The sequence below is a fragment of the Pseudorasbora parva genome, chromosome 23, assembly GCF_024679245.1.
Source record: "Pseudorasbora parva isolate DD20220531a chromosome 23, ASM2467924v1, whole genome shotgun sequence".
Taxonomy (NCBI): domain Eukaryota; kingdom Metazoa; phylum Chordata; class Actinopteri; order Cypriniformes; family Gobionidae; genus Pseudorasbora; species Pseudorasbora parva.
This window is the reverse complement of record NC_090194.1, coordinates 14,499,404-14,517,699: the sequence shown is the minus strand read 5'-3', so window position 1 is coordinate 14,517,699 and position 18,296 is coordinate 14,499,404. Positions and strand designations below refer to the sequence as shown.

Genomic DNA, 18,296 nt, shown 5'->3' with positions numbered 1-18,296 from the left:
CGTGAGATGGCTGAGACGACCGCGCTCCACCAGACAGAGAGCAAGACTGATATTTACTGAACGCAGAACGAACCTCGCAAAAGACTTTTAAAAATGCCGGTTGAACTGCGTGAGCTCAACCAATCAGCATGTTCAGCGCCCAAGTCCCGCCCTCGAAAGTTCCTGAACTTTGAAAAAGTACTACCTCGCGAGCAGGGCCGTTTGGAGGGGGAAATATTTACCCGGAACTTCAATTTTACCCTGGTTCCTGCGGTCTAAACACACGAAGTACCACCCAAAGTTCCTAGTTCCTGGGTAAAGTTCCTGTGGTGGAAACGGGGCTATAGTCAAAAAGATCTAGTTGAACACCAACTACTTAGGAAATAGGTGAAAGTGGTAAGACAATGCAAAAAGATACACCAGCTAGCAGAGAAAAAGCATATGGGAACTGAATGGGATTGGAATGGCAGTTTTCAGTTAATGCGTTGTAATCAAACTGGCAATTTCCAGTCTTAAAAGCGGTGACATCTCCAAACGAGTCTCGGTCGATTTCTTATGGCGCCTCGCTGTTTTCTTTCAGTTCCTGATCTTCCCCTCCGGTCTCGTCATCCTTTATCAGCTTTTGATACTTCCTCTTGAAGAATCCAAGCTGAACATATTAAACACATTGGTTTTTAAAGGAAGACAATGACACAAGATGTACACTAAACAGACATTGTGGAAAAGAAAGATAAATAGAGCACCTTATAAAGCAATGCGACGGCAAGAGCCAGTAACAACAGACCGCCGATGACACTCCCTGCAATGACGCCCACCGGAACGTCCCCTTTAGCACCAGGTTTGCTCACTTTGACTTCAACCTGCAATGAACTCATGTAAATTTACTCGACATGGGTTACCCATGTTGATGATGCTGCTGTATGTTGATCGTACCTTCAGGTGTTTCTGTTCGATGAACAGCAGGTCCGGTTGAGACGTCTCTATATCAGCTCTCACAGAGAGCACAACGTACAGGAAATCAGCCTTGGATGGGCAAACAAACACACTTTTACCCCCAACGTTGATATGAGAAAAGCAATGAGATGAGTGCACTTACCATTGCAAATGTGCCATTCCATATGTTTGTAGTTAAATTCACGTAATAATCAGTCTTCTCGTCCAAGTCCTTCAGAGTGCATTGCATTAACAGGCATGTGGCCGTTTTGCAGTTCTGTGGATGGTGCACAGATGAGCAATACGGTTACGGCATTGAGGATGGAAATTTCAAGACATCCTGTTATTTGTAATCCTAAAACAGGATTAGTCATCATGCATATCAACAACTTAATATAAATCTAATTAAAAACATTATTACACAAATAATTATTATTGGGTTTCATACTTTATTCATTATTACTTCCTTTTTATGGCACAAAATGAATGTTTTTTTTTTCTTCTCATTCTTGGATCAAGCACTGACCAGTTCCTCTGTTCCTCTAAAACTCTCCTCTGTGAATCGGGCTGGGTAAGGTTTCTGACTGATCTTAAGTGGGTTGATCAGATTGCTGTCTGCACAATGGATTTTTTCAGCCTGTTGCAGAAAAAATCGTTGTCAAATCATTTCCACGTGCACAGACACTGCTTTCAGTCATATATTTATGAAGGATTAATTCATTGCGTGTATAAAAACAAAAAACAAAAACTGTTATTGCTCCTCACAGGTGAAGTTTTAATGCTGGTTATGTACAGGAGGGGATTTCCTGCTCTAGTGCTGTTGGGCAGTGAGACATTGAGGTAAACAAGACTGACTGGGACAGTTCCTGTAGAAACCTGTAGAAATAAATACACTCACATTAGCAGGCTGAATCACTACCATGAACTTCCTTTTCAGAGCCAACCAACAGATGGTGGTAGTGAACAGCCTGAAGGATTTATCCATTTCACAGCTAAATGAACTCACCTTTAAATTAAAGTTAAAATATGGGCCGATGTCCGTGAAATCCCTCACTGTGGATGCAAAATTGTCCTCTTTTTCCAGCAAATAAACATCTAAGTTTGATTCTCTGACAAAATATAATACAGACATTAAGAAATATAATGGGGTTAATGTTTTATTTAATAAATGGATATCAAGTGGAACTACTCATACTGTATATATTGGTGTATGGTTTTAAAACAACAGAAATTATATCAATTACTAAATTACACATGATTTTTTGCAAGCAGGGTTCCCACACTTTATAATCAATTAAATTAAATTAAATTGGCAAATTGGTATCGCACAGACCCAAACAAAAACAGACATTCGGACACGGAACGCATTTCAAAGTTAAATAAATGGTTGTTGTAGCATTGTTTTTCAGAGAAACGATAATAATCTAAATTATCGTTTCAGAATTATTATCGCTTCCGAATACTAAATATCTGTAAACATACATGCAGCACCTTTAACTTTCATGATTTTTCATAGTAATTAACACTACTTTTCAAAAGTTTAGAAAATTGTATTGATCAAAATATAGTAAAAACAACTTTTTTATTTGAATACATTTTTAAATGTAATTTATTCCTGTGATGGTAAAACTGAATTTTCAGCATCATAACTCCAGTCTGATAGTCTTCAGTGTCACATGATCCTTCATAAATTATTTGATGCTCAAGAAACATTTATGATTATTATCAATGTTGAAAAGAGTTGTGCTGCTTCATAAATTTGGGCAAACTGTGATACATTTTTTCAGGACTTTTTAATAAATATAGAAAGTTTAAACTATAAATAGCGTTTATTTAGAAAGCTCTAATATGTAATTGTTTTAACTGCATGGCATGTTTGATCAGTTTAATGCATGTTTGCAGAAAAAAAAAAAAAAAAAATATTTGCCTAAAGTTTGAACAGTACTGTATGGATTATTAGAGGATTTTTAAAAATCACTTTATTGCGATCAGTCGAAAAAAGCATTTTTTTTAAAATGAGAAGTCATTATTTAAAACTGAGCTAGAAAAATGTGTACTGGTTTAATTACCCTTTATTATTGTATTAATTTCCATGACTTTTTACAGGTATGGAAATCACACATTTGAAATTCTCCAATATAATTTAATGCTTTCCTGAAATGTAACCCTGTACAGGAAACAAAAGTCCCAATGCAACAACTGACCAATCAGAATAAGTCATTCCTGATAGGTGTTTAATAAAGGAAATGTTGTAATGTTATAAAAGGGGTGTGTTGTCTGACCTGCTGAGGATTATCTCAGAGTTGTATTGGACAGGAATGGAGACAGAGATCTTATTATCAGCGGGAGTTTCCTCTGTGCTGTCGCTGCAGAAATAAACCAATCAAACATCGATTAACAAGATAATCTCTGTTCACATTACTAAACATGTGGATCTGTGATCTCATAGGCACCTATTTGCACTTTTCTAAATATCTATATTTACCTTAAAGCTTCAAAGACAACCTCAGCATCTTTTTTAATCTGATTTAAGTTGAAGTCAAAGTTTACCACAAATGTAACCTGAGAAAAAGGAACAAAACCGTTAAAATCATATCAGTCAGATCTCAAAAACTTAAAAATCCTTGCAGGTATCCGTCTCACCAGTTGGTCTGTCCTCAGGGCTGGGTAACTCACTTGGCAGGTGAGTTTGTCTGAATCTTTCATCAGAGTGCACTTCACCTCTGTTCCATCAATCTGGAATATCAGAAAGCAAGAACATACAGTACACATTATATTGGACATAAATTATAGTTAGAAACTTGGAAGTGTGTGAGATAAATGTAATCAATGAATTTTTTGGATTAGTACCTGTGGTGTAAAAGAAGCGTAGAACAGGTTACTGGAGTAGCTGACTGACACGCGTGCATTGTACGCATTTTCCTTCCTGTTCATCACTGTCACAGTGAAGGAGAGTCTTCTCTTGTTCTGGCTGACCACCAGTGGTGTTTTGCTAGAAATAATTTAAAAAAAAGACCTACTTATACACACTTGTAGTTTTACATATACTCTTTTTGGATTCCCCAAAGAACCTTTCAGTGAACTTTAAAGAACCATTGTTTTCTTCATGGAAGCATCAATGCCAAAAAAGAACCTTTATCTATTAGTTGGTGTTTTATCAGTGTTTCATAAAACACTTTTTTTTGAGTGCTAGTTAATTAGATTCAAATGCAGGGCTAATTTCAAATGTCCTAATAAGAGTTTTTTTTAAAAAAAAATTACCATTTCTGTCCTGTTTAAGTCTACGGTTGAAGGAATCTTACCCAAGTTTCTCTTCACGCTCCACACTCAGTACCAAGTCACTGAAGCAAACTTCATCTGGGCCACAGTCCTTTGAGAACGGGATCTGGACCAAACCAAACCCAAGAGATAAACACAAGGATTTAGGAAGAGTTTCCTGAACAAAGATGATGTATTCTCCTATTCTTAATAGCCCAAGTCAGAGGTTTATAAACTGTGGTCCAAGGGGTTCCATGGAAAATTTGATAGATGATAAAAAATAATTTAATAAACACTTAGCTGTCTTTAAACTCTAGGAAGTGGGATCATCATAAAAATGATAATTGTATTTGGGGGTCATTGAGATAAAATGGTTTAAAATCTCCTGACATAGAGTTGATTTTTTTGGTCATTAATTGCTCTTTTTCTTAACACATGCCCATCACAGTAAACCACAGGAAATTAAAACCCGGAAATTTGCTTCTTGCAACACTCACAGAAAACTCCCACGCATTGGGACTGAAGACATCTAGAACAGGGTTTGCGTCTGGATTGCTGAGAGCTACATCCACACGCAAGGCAATTGAGTTGACAAGGTCCGGGGTCTCCTGCACATAGACATCATGCTCTTCACACATCTCCTGCACAGAGACGCTGATGTCTTTCTGGATGACCCGATCCATGTTGCTGAAATAACCTCTAGGGCTGACCCGAGAAGACTGCAGATCAGCATCCAGGGTCAGGTTGTACTTGATATCTGTTTTTATAAAAAAATGTTTAAATGCATTATTTCTTCAAACCAAATGTGTCCATCTCCTAAAAAAACATGACCCAGACCAGAATCAGTATACTTACCCACTGGCCCTAGTGGATTCGTTGGTTTAAATGTTGCACTGAAACACACTTTAGCCTTGAAGCAGGACACCTGCCTTCCACTATAGCGACACGGTTTACTCAGGATACTGATCTTATCAGGGGTGAAGAAAACCTTGGCTGTGACCACTGCAACGGCTCTACTCCTACAACCACAATGAAAGAGCTCAAGAATGCATCAATTAAAACTGAGCCGTTCAATTGATTTATGGGTTTTGGAACAAACAGGAGAGTCCCACAGAAAGTTGATGCTTAGAGAATTGCTGAGGTGAAAAATGGGATTCCAGAGGACAGCTGGAGCGATCATTTCCCTGGCCACAAACACATCCAGATATCCCACCATGACTGAGGCCGTCGATGCAGCTGTTACACACTGCACTCAGTTGTTGAAGGTGGGCCGTTAATGAAGTATTACAAATTAGCATGGTAACATGGGACGATCTTATCGAGCCGTTTTACACCACCACAAAGTTTGAAAATCAATTGGTTCAAATACTCACCAGAGTTGGACGACTTTCCCAAAAGCCCCCACTGTGACATCTGGGATCGAGTCTCCATTCAAATCTCCGCTGGCGTCTAGAGAACGGCCGAAGTACTTCAGTGCTCGGTCCAGTTTCCATCCAATAATTTTCTAAATTCGTGAGAATATTCTAAATGTTGGCACTTGCAATTCATTATATATGTATTGAGAACTCAATGAAAGATTTGTACTACCTGTGAGCTCTGCTTTCTGATGGTCTTTCTGTCTCCATAATAGATGTAAATAGCACCTTGGCCATCGCCTTCCAATGGGGCGCCAACCACCACGTCACTGAAGCCGTCCAGGTTCAGATCTGGGACGACAGTGATGGCCGTCCCAAACCGAGCATTCTTTTGAGAACCCTCCAAAAAACCCTGGTTACTCAAGATACCCTATTAAAAAAATAAAATGAAGAATAATGCTGTCTTATTACACGGCTCCCTGAAATGTCCCCTATATAATGACTTAAATATCCATCTGAAATTCCCAATTACCCTCACCAAGGCTGCATGTTTTTCTCAAATAAATGCAGCCTTAGTGAGCATAAGAGACATAAAGAAAATCGTACCAACCCCAAACATTTTGAATTTGGTGGTATTTAAGGTGCATTTCATGTCATGTTGGAATTATCGTAATTACGAGATTCAGACCTGTAAAAAGCATTCACGTATTCATAGAAATACATAGTTCTGTCATGATATTCTAGATGGGGCAGGCTGATGTTTCTAATGCAAGCTGATAATTACGTAATCCACTTGGCACAAGCTGATTGGTCAATGTTGCATCTGCAGCCAATGAGCTTGTTGCTCAACACATTTAAATGGCTGGTTTTAACATGCACTATAGCAGTGCGCTTCAGAGTTTCTCTAAAACCGTCCACCTTCCCCAGCTCCACCTGTATAAATCTGCTATCGGTTATTGATATATGCCATTTGTAAAGCAAAACTATGTCTTACTCACAGCAGTAATGCTTTGGCGTATGCATTGGCAGAAGCAAGCTCCTATACTTGCTCTGCAGCAGCAGAAATAATCAACAGCAGCAACAATTCAGCAGTAGCAGCAGCATAGCAGATCTATTCCACCAATACCAAATACATTAACAGTGTCATATCCATTACCGTGCTAAAAATCTTCCAAAAGTTTTCATAATATAACTCATTTACAACTAGTAAACTCTAAATTTTATGAATAAAGCTCCGACTTGTACCATGGAAGAGTAACCACTGTACCACCTGACCACTGCGGATTCATTTTGGCATAAAAAGTGAACAGCTCTGATGCTGCCTCTGAAATCGCATACTATATAGTAAGCACTATGTTTGGTTTGAAACTTATCGCGTGACCATTAAAAAGTGTGTTCTATATCGTATGAATGTGTGGTATGAATGGAATTCTGTACATACTACATCCGCCATGTTGTCACTGTCACATGACCTGACACCACAGGTCATGTGACAGTGACAACATGGCGGATATAGTTAGTACAGAATTCCATTCATATGGCCATGTTGTCACTGTCACATGACCTGTGGTGTCAGTTGTGTTGGTTTAGTGCCATTCACAAATCCTCTCCCGTGGCCTCATGGGATAATAAAGAATCCATCGAATGCAGACTTTAGAATCTCGGCAGAAGTAGTAGGTCATCCAGGGACTTTTCGCCTACAGTTTGTCAAATGCTAAGTATTATTAGGACATACTACTCGTACTGTTCTTCACATTATATATAGGGAAGTATTTGATTTCGGATGCAGTGCGAGCAGAACGTCACATATTGACATCTCGGTAATTACAACATTGTGTGAAATGAATGCAGCATTAGTGTATATAAATCTCTTCTAAAACCTTCTCTTTATTAGTAGTTGTAGTTTGTAGTGTAGCTTACTACAGAAAAAAGAGAAGGACAAGGGAAAGAAGTGAAAGAAAAATAAGCATAGCACAAAATACAAAATCACCTTGGTAATGGTGAACAGGTAGACGCGTCCTGTTTCATATTTCTCCTCGCTCATGTACATTGGAGCTCCAACCAGCAGAAAATCAGTCACACCATCAGCGTCCACATCAACGGGACAGAGAACACTGCCAAAATAAGACCCGATCTGCAAACCACAGACAGAACAATTACATACTACAGGACTTTACTGTCTAATAGAACTCAAGATCACTGAGGGTCAAATGTACCTGATCTCCTCTATATGAGTCTATGATGAGAGGTCGACTCAGGCTGTCAATAATGTAAACTACAACCTGTCCTCTATGAACAGCACGAGGAGCACCGGCCACATAATACTCAGACGAGTCGTCAGTCACAGAGCTGACAGAGTAGCCTGAGTATTCCAAAAAAAATATTCAACTGATATTTCCGTTCATTAGATGCAACAAAACGAACTTATCGATACTGCTGGTAAAATGCTTACCAAGTAATGAACTGTGGTTTCTATCTTCCAAGATTTCCTCAAAAGCAGTTTTAGGCAAAATGTCTGATTTTTGGGCAGTTTGGTGAACAATGGTCCCGATCCAATCATATGCTCCAGCTGCTCCCAGTAGGACCACATCCTATAACCAAGACTCAATGTAAACCACCAAGAAAAACCTACACAGAAAATACACAGACATATAGAGCCAGCACCTTATTTCTGGTCTGATGTGCACTGAACCCCACTTGGGACATTTCTAGTTTGAAATTATCCCCAGTACTTTTTCCAACACCTAAAGACGTCAATGAACAAAAACAAGGAAAATTCTTATTAACATGTTAGTAAAGAAACGTGTGTCACTTAGGTTACTTTTAACAGGCTTTCATTTATATAAAACACACATTAAAATCAACATAATCACGGACCTTCAATGTTGAAGATTCGATCTCCAAGAGTCCCGACAATCTCTATAAGCGTCGCCTCCTCAGACACATTGAAAAAGTATTTCTCGGTTGGATTACTGGCTATTGACTTAATCTCAGCGATGAGTTTGCTTGTGTCAATGTCATTCCTTAAATAATATCCAAGCACCTAGAAGAGTGCAAAAATCCACCTCTTAACAACATTCACATATACTGAATATTAAGACCCATATATGTATGAATTCATGCCTTCACTTAGGACTGTATATATTTTCATTTTTACTAACCGCAATGCCAAAGCGAGTGATATTTTGGCTCTCGCACGCCGGAATAACGGTTTTCCTCAGATTTGCATCATGTGACTCTCCATCAGTTACCACCACCATCAATTTAGTGGCTCCAGGACGACCTCCGTTTTTGGGTAGGAATGCCTCCTTTCTTTGAGTTCCAATTCCCCACAGACATGCACACAAACCCAACAAGGGAAAAGAAAACATTTAGTGCAAAACTGTAAAACTAAAGTGTAAAAATGCCTTTTATGTATAATTATTTTTTTTTGCTTGAGATACATGAGATTTATGTGATCTGTGAGTAAATATTTCTTGTGAGCAGAATATTTAAACTTATTTAAATATTTAAACAATTTCTAATCAAGTTGTAATTGTCAAATGATGCAAAAAGTCTAATACTACTACTACTACTACTGCTAACTAATAATAATAATAAATTAGCTTTAGACAACGAAATCAAGTCTTTTAGACATTAAAAATTAAAAGTAAGACATAAGATGTGATGTACACATCCACCGTTAGACTTTGATATGACAATTTACATATTTTATAAAAAAGTCATAAATTACTGCATATGCAGTTAAATGAGATTCTTTGTGTGTCCTTGGACCACAAAACCAGTCATATGGGTCAATTTTTTGAAATTGAGATATATACATCTGAATAAACTGAATAAATAAGCTTTCCCTTTTTGTATGGTTTGGCCGACATACAACTATTTGAAAATCTAGAATCTAAGGGTGCTCAAAAATCGAAATATTGAGAAAATCACCTTTAAAGTTGTTCAAATGAATTCCTTACCAATGCATATTACTACTACTAATACATTTTTATATATATTTACGGTAGGAAATTTACAACATATCTTCATGGAACATGATCTTTACTTAATATCCTATTTATTTTTGTATTAACATATCCTAAAAAATTGTGTTGGCTATTGCCAAAAATAAAAGTGTGTGGTTTTGTGGTCCAGGGTCACATATTTCAGTAACAGTGGTTCACTTAGCTGAAGTTGTTCAGAAAGAATCATGCATACCTGGCAAAATCAATAGCTTTGAAAGTATTAGTCTCTAATCCTTCTTTCTGCCGAATATTCGAAGCTGCTTTAATCATTGACTCTTTTGTCTGATGGGAATTCAGGTAGAACTCGAACGAAGTGTCAACAGCGTACTGCATCACACTGACCTGAAACCAGAAATTTATATATTAGAAAAACAGGTGTGTACAACCAACTGTGTACAACCAATTTTACACAAGCAGTTTGACTGGCCTGAGTGCTTTGAGGTCCAATGTCTAAGTTTTCCAAAAGTTTCTTGAGGAAAGCGACGATCGGTTCCCATGGGTATATACTGTTGGATCCATCCAAAACAATGGCAATGTCCATGAGACTTCCACAAGCTGTTTGGAAGAGAAATAAAACAGCATAAATGTTAATATTCTACTGGAGATTCCCAATAAAGGTTAACCTGACCCGTTAAGTTTCAGAGACGGAACATGGAAGTGTGTTTGTACTTTGAATGGCAGGGGAAAAGACCGACTGGAGTGTAAACTGTGGGCTCACTTCAGCACAGATTCCTGGGTAGAAGTACAGACTTCCACAAAGCTGAGCCCAGAGAGGACCACATGTCTGAAAAACAAACACAAAAATAACATAATATAATAACTGAGCACATGACATCCCACATAAACTAACTTAAAACACATGTAGAAGGACTTAAAAGATTGGAATCTTAAACACCCACGTGATGTTATTACTTCAGTAACTTGATACTTTAAATAAAGATTATATCAGCTTTGACATTTTGCTTCTTACACTTTACAAATACAATTGCCCAGTGATTGGCAGTAAAAGCGCATTCAGTTTTTCCAAAACAGGTGAACATAAATCTGACAACATTTTATTATGCTGGTTGTTTTACGTATGGAGGCAGTGCAGAAATTATATATTCGTGCAAAGAAAAAAATTGTGCAAAGACCATCAGAAAAATAAGTCTTTTACTTATAATTTGAGTGAAAAGATGTCTGTGTTTTACTGTCACTAGTGTTCATTTCAGGTGCAATGCATTGAATTGTATGTATAGGTACGTTTTTAGATTTTTGCAGAAATGTAGGTGGAGATTTTTCAATATACGTTTACGTTTTTCCAATGAGCCTGCATCGTATCAGTCTTACCATGAACCCATTGTTTTTGGTTGTTGGAGTTAGAGTAAGACCTAGACTCATGTTGATGTTGTTGCTGTTGGAGATTTTTGGTATGTCGACAGAATCTGAGGGCACATTAAACATGATGACATATTCCGCTTTACTACATTATATTTCTTGAATACTTTTTAAAATTCAAGAATCTGATTTTGAACTTCACAGCATGCTCTATGACCAGATAACACTTTTTAATGTCAATGGGAATAATGGGAAATGTTTGCTTACTCTGAAGGTTAAGTGCCTGACAGCTGGTTCCAGGCTTGTTAACCTCACACTTAAAGATTTCTCCCTTCCGGTTTTGATTGTATCCCTTCCATGGAGAACCCACCAGGAGCCTGAGGAACAGTATTAGGAATTAGTTCAGTCCTACTATCCTACAGGTTCAGGTGAGTTTCCGGAGCGCATAGCAGATGTTAAGGATATTCTATAATATTTTTTTTAATGTGTTTTAAATGAGCAGTAGCCCAGCAGGGTGTGTATTTGAAAGCGGTTCCAAGATTATGTGTGTGTGTAGGCGCACTAAACATCCATAATATAAACACACCCTCTAAATTACATAGAATATCACTACAAGGTCGCCATAATGTGATAAGGTGCTTTGCCCAGACTAAACACAGCATTCCTCAAACAGTGAAACACGAACTCACTCATTTCCCATCCTGTGACAGAAGAAACAGAAAAACAAACAGCATAGTGGGTGGGATATATTAGGCAACAAGTGAACATTATGTTCTCAAAGTTGATGTGTTAGAAGCAGGAAAAATTGGCAAGTTTAAGGATTTGAGCAAGTTTGACAAGGGTCAAATTGTGATGGCTAGACGACTGGGTCAAAAGGATTACCAAAACTGCAGCTCTTGTGGGGTGTTCCCGGTCTGTAGAGGACAGTATCTATTAAAAGTGGTCCAAGGAAAAAACAATGGTGAACCGACGACAGGGTCATGGGTGGCCATGGCTCATTGATGCACATGGGGAGAAAAGACTGGCCCGTGTGGTCCGATCAAACAGAAGAACGCATAGTATTTCTTTACAAAGTGACATACTAGCCTGGCATGAATAACGTCATTTTGTCGTTTTTGCAGATCAATTTTTAGTACATAATTCGTGTAAATGTATCCTGAGTGTCTATTTAAAAAATAAAACATAAATACACTTAAACTTATTTTATTTTAGCTAGTTCCCTTGAAATACTAAAATAACTAGAACTAATTACAACATTTCTAAAACTTTAACATGAAAATTAAATTGGACAAAATACTAAAATAGCACAATATACTGGTGTTATTTGTTCAATTAAACGTTTAAATTAAACAGACAACATTTCTAAATATTAAATGGCACTTAATTTTGTTTAATTCATGTTGCTTAAAGGGTTACTTCAGCAATTTAGCATATGTCTTTGTATAAATAGAAATCCGGTAGTATGAATGGTCCGAATGGTCATCCACATTATGGTCACTCGAATGGTCACTCATATTATATTGAACAGACACGTTCAGTTTTTAATTGTAGTGTCTGTTCTCTAACTGAACTAAATCATTTTATGAAAATGAACACAACGGTAGGGGGTGTTGCCATGGTTGGAAAGTGATTCAGTAATCCACTAGCTGCGGCTTTGGGAGTGGCCTCATAGGGCAGTGAAGCAAGTGCATTCTGGGAGTTGTTGTCTTTCATCCACATGAGCCTTTTTCAGTCTAGAAGGCAACAAAATTAAAAAAATAATTTCACATTTCTACTACAATAATGACCCAGTTTAAATACAAAGCTTAATGCTAAATCACTGAAGTAGCCCTTTAAGTGTTTTGCTATTTTACAAACTCTTAAAATCGTTTGTAATGGGAAAAATCATGCAGTAACAGGGTTGCATGTAAAATGTCAGATACAGCTGGGCTAAATATTATTTTTTTGGTCATTAAAATTAGTTAATTATAAAGTATTCAGTATTTTGAATATCAATTCAGGAGATTATATCCAAAGTTCGACATTGTTGTAAGATTGTAATTGTTGAATGCAGTTAGGTGGGACAGCCAAAAATCACCATTTAGAAAGGGAGGATACAGATATTTGATGCAGTTGACTATTTACTTATGCTAGGTTCAATTTTAATTAGTTTATCTACCACATATTAGAGTTCTCGCAACAACAAAAACTGAATGTGTGCTTCTAATGAGAAACTTAAATAGGATACTAAATAGGGAAAGTTCGGGGGATTCTAGAAACTAACATACAATCAATATTCAAAGTAAGTACATCAGAGTAAAGAGGGCGAAATGGATTCTGGGTGTATTTTATGGGTCTCTAATGTTTTTTGTTTGCAGGAGGATAAACACGATCAGTCAGACGGAGCTAATGCTGGACTCACAGTGAGAATGATGACATCAGCACCATTCACAAAAGCAATGACCATCTAACAAACATGATGTCACCACAGCTTTCCAAAGCAGCCCAAGCTAGAGCAGGAAATGCCTCATCTGACCTATTGCATAACAGGAAGAATGTTAAGAAGTACTGGTATAAAGCTTGTCTAGACAGTGAAGGTGGTCATAAGCAGGCAATAACACTTTATAGGCACAACAAATTATGAAGTGACCCAGTAGGATTATAGAGATATCAGATGTTAGAGAAGTTGTGACCAGTTTACATTAAACTTTTCTTTGTGTTGTAGAGGAAAAGTTGTACATTGTACCAACAATCGTGACATATTGCTGCTGTTTGAGAACATGTGTTGCTATTATGTGGGAATGAGGGGAAACCCTTAATTTTCCTCCAGATAGAAACTATTGTGATCTCCCAGATGCAGGCAAATTTAATAACCACAGTAAGTGTGTGTGTGCTGTTTATTGAGTGGAGTGATACTGCAGGTATCAGTGTGTGTGCAAATATGCATACACTTAGGGCAGTATGAAGCACCCTATGTAGAAAACATGTACATGTCAATGTAGAAAACGCGGAATCCATTTGGCAAATTGGACAACACAAAGCAAAATGAACAGAATGATTCTGAAAAATAAAACATTTGATAGGGCTCTATTATTATAAACAAAACAAAACAAAAATAAAATAAATAAATTACTAAATAGTTTTATTATTATTTAAGATTTGTTATTCTTAAAATAAGTTAAGAATTCAATTGATAAAACATGGTTTTTGAATATTAAAATGTAATTATTAATTTTAATAACCATAATTATAAAAATCATTTTTGTTAAACATCTTCTTCTTTCGGCTGTTCCCTTCAGGGGTCGCCGCAGCGAATCATCTGCCTCCATTCAGTCCTGTCCCTGTATCCTCTTCTCTCTGACCGACTACCTTTACATGTTCTCCTTCACTACATTCATAAACCTCCTCTTTGGTCTTCCTCTTGACCTCCTGTCCGGCAGCTCTAACCTCAGCATCCGTTTACCAATATATTCACTCTCCCTCCTCTGCACATGTCCAAACCATCTCAACGTGGCCCCTCTTACTTTGGCCCCATTTACACTGCATGGTTCAAGTGACCCAATTCCGATTTTTTCCTCTCATGTGGCACAGATCGGATATACCATGTGAACGTGTAAGCAGTAAAAAAACGGATGGATTCCGATATCCTCAGATCGGATTCAGGCCTCACTCATATGGGGTAATAAATCCGATATGATTCGGATACGTGCATTTGCGTCTGCCATGTAAGCGGACAGATCGGATATTCCCCAGTAAATGCGAGTCGTACGTCATTGAAAAAAGGACGGAGGCGAATGACGTCAACCCAGGTGGACACAAACTGCGATCAAGGGCCAGTGTTGCCAAGTCCACGGTTTTCATGCAGAATTGGGCTACTTTAACAGTTCCCTATATCGAGGGAACTTCGCACTGCGTCGAAACGACGAATTGGGGATGCTCCCTAAGCATAACCGCATCTGAAGTATGAATGAAACCTGTCCAATCCTGATTGGTGCAACGTCATGACGTAGATGTGACGGCATCACCGGAAGCTATAAAGGGATGTCCGGCGCATAGTAGCGTCAGTTATCGCTCTTCAGCATAACGCTCTGTGTATATTGTCCTGTCTATTTACTGTTGTACGTCTTTCTAGCAAAGTAAATTAAATATATATAGAGTACAAATGGCGACTAAGAGCACTGAGTTCAGGCGGTGTGTGCCTCCGTGTCCTCGATTTATGTCAGGCACGGACACACACTCGCTTTGTGTTCTATGTTTGGGTGTGCAGCATGCCACAGCGGCTCTCGAGGGAGCCGCTTGTGAGCATTGTGAGAAGCTCACACTCAAGGTGCTTCGCTCGCGGCTGGCCGTTTTTAATGACGGCGGTCAGCCCCGTGAACCCCGTGGTTCGGGACCCGCAGTCGCTGAGGCGGCTCGGCGTCTCAGATCATGGGGTTCACAACTGGATTTGTCAGCGGAGATTGAGACTGCCGAGGCACTTTCTCAATCATCCGCTGACAGTCCAGATGACCGTCCTCCCCGTGTGGAAGCCCGCGCTGCGGCTTCTTCCCCCGGGGTGGGCGGTCCGATGCTCGTGCTCTCTGGTTCTGAGGAGCCAGATGAGTTCGACATCGAGGCGGGGGATGAAGATATATTGTCGCCACTTCATCCACCCGTCAATGAGGAGTTAGTGGAGGTGTTGACCCGTGCTGTGGCCAAATTAAATATTGAATGGCCACAAGAGAGGCAGGAGATCCAGCCACCCAGCAGGCTGGATGACCGCTTTCTCTCTCGCCGGGCTCCAACACCTCGCCGGGGCTTACCATTTTTCCCGGACCTGCACAACGAGTTGAGCAGGTCCTGGAATAAGCCTTATTCAGCGCGTGTTTCCAACCCCCCGGTACTGGATTATTCTAACGTACTGGGGGCGCGCGAGGCTGGTTATGGGACGATGCCGCGGGTGGAAGATGCTCTCGCGAGCTATCTTTCGCCCGAATCGGCATCGTCCCTTAAAGCCCCGGCACTGCCCACCAAGCCATGCCGTGATACATCTGCATTGGTGGGCAGGGCATATATGGCGGCTGGGCGGGCTGGTAGTTCCCTGCATACATTATCTATTTTGCAGGCATACCAGGCCGACCTCCTCAAAGAGCTAGATGAGGGAGAGGGTCCCTCCCCTGAAGACATTTTAGAGCTCCGTAAAGCTGCTGACCTGTCTCTCCGCATCACCAAGGAGACGGCCCGTGCCATCGGCCGCTCCATGGCATCTATGGTGACTGTGGAGAGACACTTATGGTTGAATTTATCGGGGATGAAGGAGAGGGATAAAACCTTTCTCCTTGATGCCCCGATTTCGCCTTCTGGTCTGTTCGGCGACGCCGTTAATAACGTCGTCGACAGATTTCAGGAGGCGAAAAAACAGTCAGCAGCTTTTCGGCAGTTTCTCCCTCGTCGCTCTAAGGGGAAGGCTGCCCAAAGCGGGCAGCCTCAGCCGTCCACTAGCTCCTCGCACAGGCAGGTGCAGAAGGAGAGCGTCGCTTTTCGAGCCCCTCCTCCGGGAGCTTGGCAACAAAGGCGGCGCTCTCAACAACAGCAGCAGCAGCCTTCGAGGCCGAAGGGCGATCTGAGGAACGTCATTCTGGCTAAGAAGGCTGCTGCAAAAAGGTCCTAGCATCGGCTGGACCTTTAAGAGCGGTCCCCCCCGCGCGGACGCAACCGAGGTTGTTCTCCGCGCGGCGCTCGGGGGAAAATGATGTGGTAATCCCGCCGTCACTGACGCTTCGGGCCACATCGTTTTCCCTGGGACAGGTGCTGTCCCAGTCGCCTCAAAAAAGACCTGCGACGTAACAGCGCTTGTCCCCACACACCGAATATCGACTCCAGCTGCTCCCTGCCGGGGCTCCGCTTCAGGGGGCTGGGGACGAGATTCAAATAACACCCGAGGTCAGCCTCGAGAGGCTGATTCCCTTAGTAGATTATCTCGGCGCATGGAAATGCCTTCCGAATATATCAAAATGGGTCCTGCGTACTGTAGAGACAGGGTACAGACTGCAGTTCGATCACCCCCCTCCAAAATTCAATGGGGTGACATGGACTGCAGTGGTGCCACAGCGGGTTCGGGTAATGGAACTAGAAGTAAAATCCTTGCTGGCGAGAGGAGCCATAGAAAAGGTTCCGATGTCGGAGAGGGATGCCGGGTTCTACAGCCGGTACTTTATAGTTCCAAAAAAGGATGGAGGGCTACGGCCGATTTTAGATCTGAGGTATCTGAACCGGTCTCTGAGGAGATTCAGGTTCAAAATGTTGACTATCTCTGCCATCGTGAGTCAGATCCAGCCCAAGGACTGGTTCGTCACGATAGATTTAAAAGACGCCTATTTCCATATATCCATCCTTCCATGCCACAGGACGTTTCTGAGGTTCGCTTTTGGGGGCGAAGCATACCAATATCGTGTACTTCCGTTCGGTCTAGCTCTTTCCCCTCGCACGTTCACGAAGTGCATGGATGCAGCTCTGGCTCCATTGAGACTGCAGGGCATCCGTGTGCTGAATTATATCGACGACTGGCTAATCCTGGCGCAGTCGTACGAGATGGCAGTTCAACATCGAGATGTAGTTCTGTCACACATCCAGTGCTTGGGGTTGAGACTCAATTCGAAGAAGAGTGTGTTACAGCCGGCCCAGAAAACGAGTTTTCTGGGGGTAATATGGGACTCGGTTTCGATGCGGGCACATCTATCTCCCGCACGAATCGAGACCACTCTAGCGATAGTCTCAAAAATAAAGCTAGGCCAGAATATCACTGTAAAGCACTTTCAAAGAGTATTAGGGTACCTAGCGGCAGCATCCAATGTCATTCCCTTCGGCCTGTTACACATGAGGGCTTTACAGTGGTGGCTAAAGACCAGGGGGTTCTCCCCCAGGGGGAACCCTTTTCGTATGATCAGAGTTACGCGCAAATGCCTTCGGGCTCTAATCATATGGAAGAAAGTCTGGTTTCTGTCCCAGGGACCAGTGCTGGGAGCATCGTGTTGCCGGAAGACCGTTTCAACAGATGCATCCCTCACTGGTTGGGGCGCGGTCATGGAAGGCCGCTTTGCGAGAGGTCCGTGGGAGGACCGTCATTCCTCCTGGCACATAAACTGTCTGGAGATGATGGCGGTCTACAAAGCTCTGAGGAGTTTTTTCCCGGATCTCCGCGGACACCACGTTCTGGTCCGCTCAGACAATATGGCAGTCGTGGCGTATTTGAACCGCCAGGGGGGGTTGAGGTCGCGCCCTCTGTGCAGACTGGCGCATCTCATCCTCCTCTGGTCACAGGAGAAATTGTTATCACTCAGGGCTATGTACATCCCAGGGATACAAAATCAGGGGGCAGACATACTGTCGAGGCAGGGGCTGAGGCCCGGGGAGTGGCGGCTCCACCCAGAGGTGGTGGAGCAGATATGCGAAAGGTTTGGCCCAGTGGAAGTGGATCTCTTCGCGT

At 41.0% G+C, this 18,296-nt stretch overlaps 1 protein-coding gene across 1 annotated transcript in view; it reads right to left on the bottom strand.

Moving 5' to 3' along the window:
- Nucleotides 1-328: 328 nt before the first annotated feature.
- The window catches only part of itga2.2 (integrin, alpha 2 (CD49B, alpha 2 subunit of VLA-2 receptor), tandem duplicate 2), a 30,496-nt gene continuing 12,528 nt past the window's right edge, over nt 329-18,296 (bottom strand). Inside the window, exons 3-29 of the mRNA XM_067433367.1 lie at nt 11,120-11,229; nt 10,865-10,959; nt 10,205-10,319; nt 9,963-10,090; nt 9,729-9,877; nt 8,687-8,837; nt 8,403-8,568; nt 8,190-8,269; nt 7,978-8,116; nt 7,742-7,887; nt 7,516-7,659; nt 5,758-5,955; nt 5,544-5,674; nt 5,026-5,189; nt 4,668-4,927; nt 4,215-4,297; nt 3,763-3,904; nt 3,556-3,648; nt 3,398-3,474; nt 3,195-3,278; nt 1,919-2,021; nt 1,678-1,788; nt 1,439-1,549; nt 1,076-1,189; nt 913-1,002; nt 723-839; nt 329-628 (exon numbers count right to left, since the gene is read on the bottom strand). Of these exons, the coding sequence (XP_067289468.1) occupies nt 533-628; nt 723-839; nt 913-1,002; nt 1,076-1,189; nt 1,439-1,549; nt 1,678-1,788; nt 1,919-2,021; nt 3,195-3,278; nt 3,398-3,474; nt 3,556-3,648; nt 3,763-3,904; nt 4,215-4,297; nt 4,668-4,927; nt 5,026-5,189; nt 5,544-5,674; nt 5,758-5,955; nt 7,516-7,659; nt 7,742-7,887; nt 7,978-8,116; nt 8,190-8,269; nt 8,403-8,568; nt 8,687-8,837; nt 9,729-9,877; nt 9,963-10,090; nt 10,205-10,319; nt 10,865-10,959; nt 11,120-11,229 (3,397 nt within the window). The 3' untranslated portion in view covers nt 329-532. The remainder of the gene's footprint in view (nt 629-722; nt 840-912; nt 1,003-1,075; nt 1,190-1,438; nt 1,550-1,677; nt 1,789-1,918; nt 2,022-3,194; nt 3,279-3,397; nt 3,475-3,555; nt 3,649-3,762; nt 3,905-4,214; nt 4,298-4,667; nt 4,928-5,025; nt 5,190-5,543; nt 5,675-5,757; nt 5,956-7,515; nt 7,660-7,741; nt 7,888-7,977; nt 8,117-8,189; nt 8,270-8,402; nt 8,569-8,686; nt 8,838-9,728; nt 9,878-9,962; nt 10,091-10,204; nt 10,320-10,864; nt 10,960-11,119; nt 11,230-18,296) is intronic.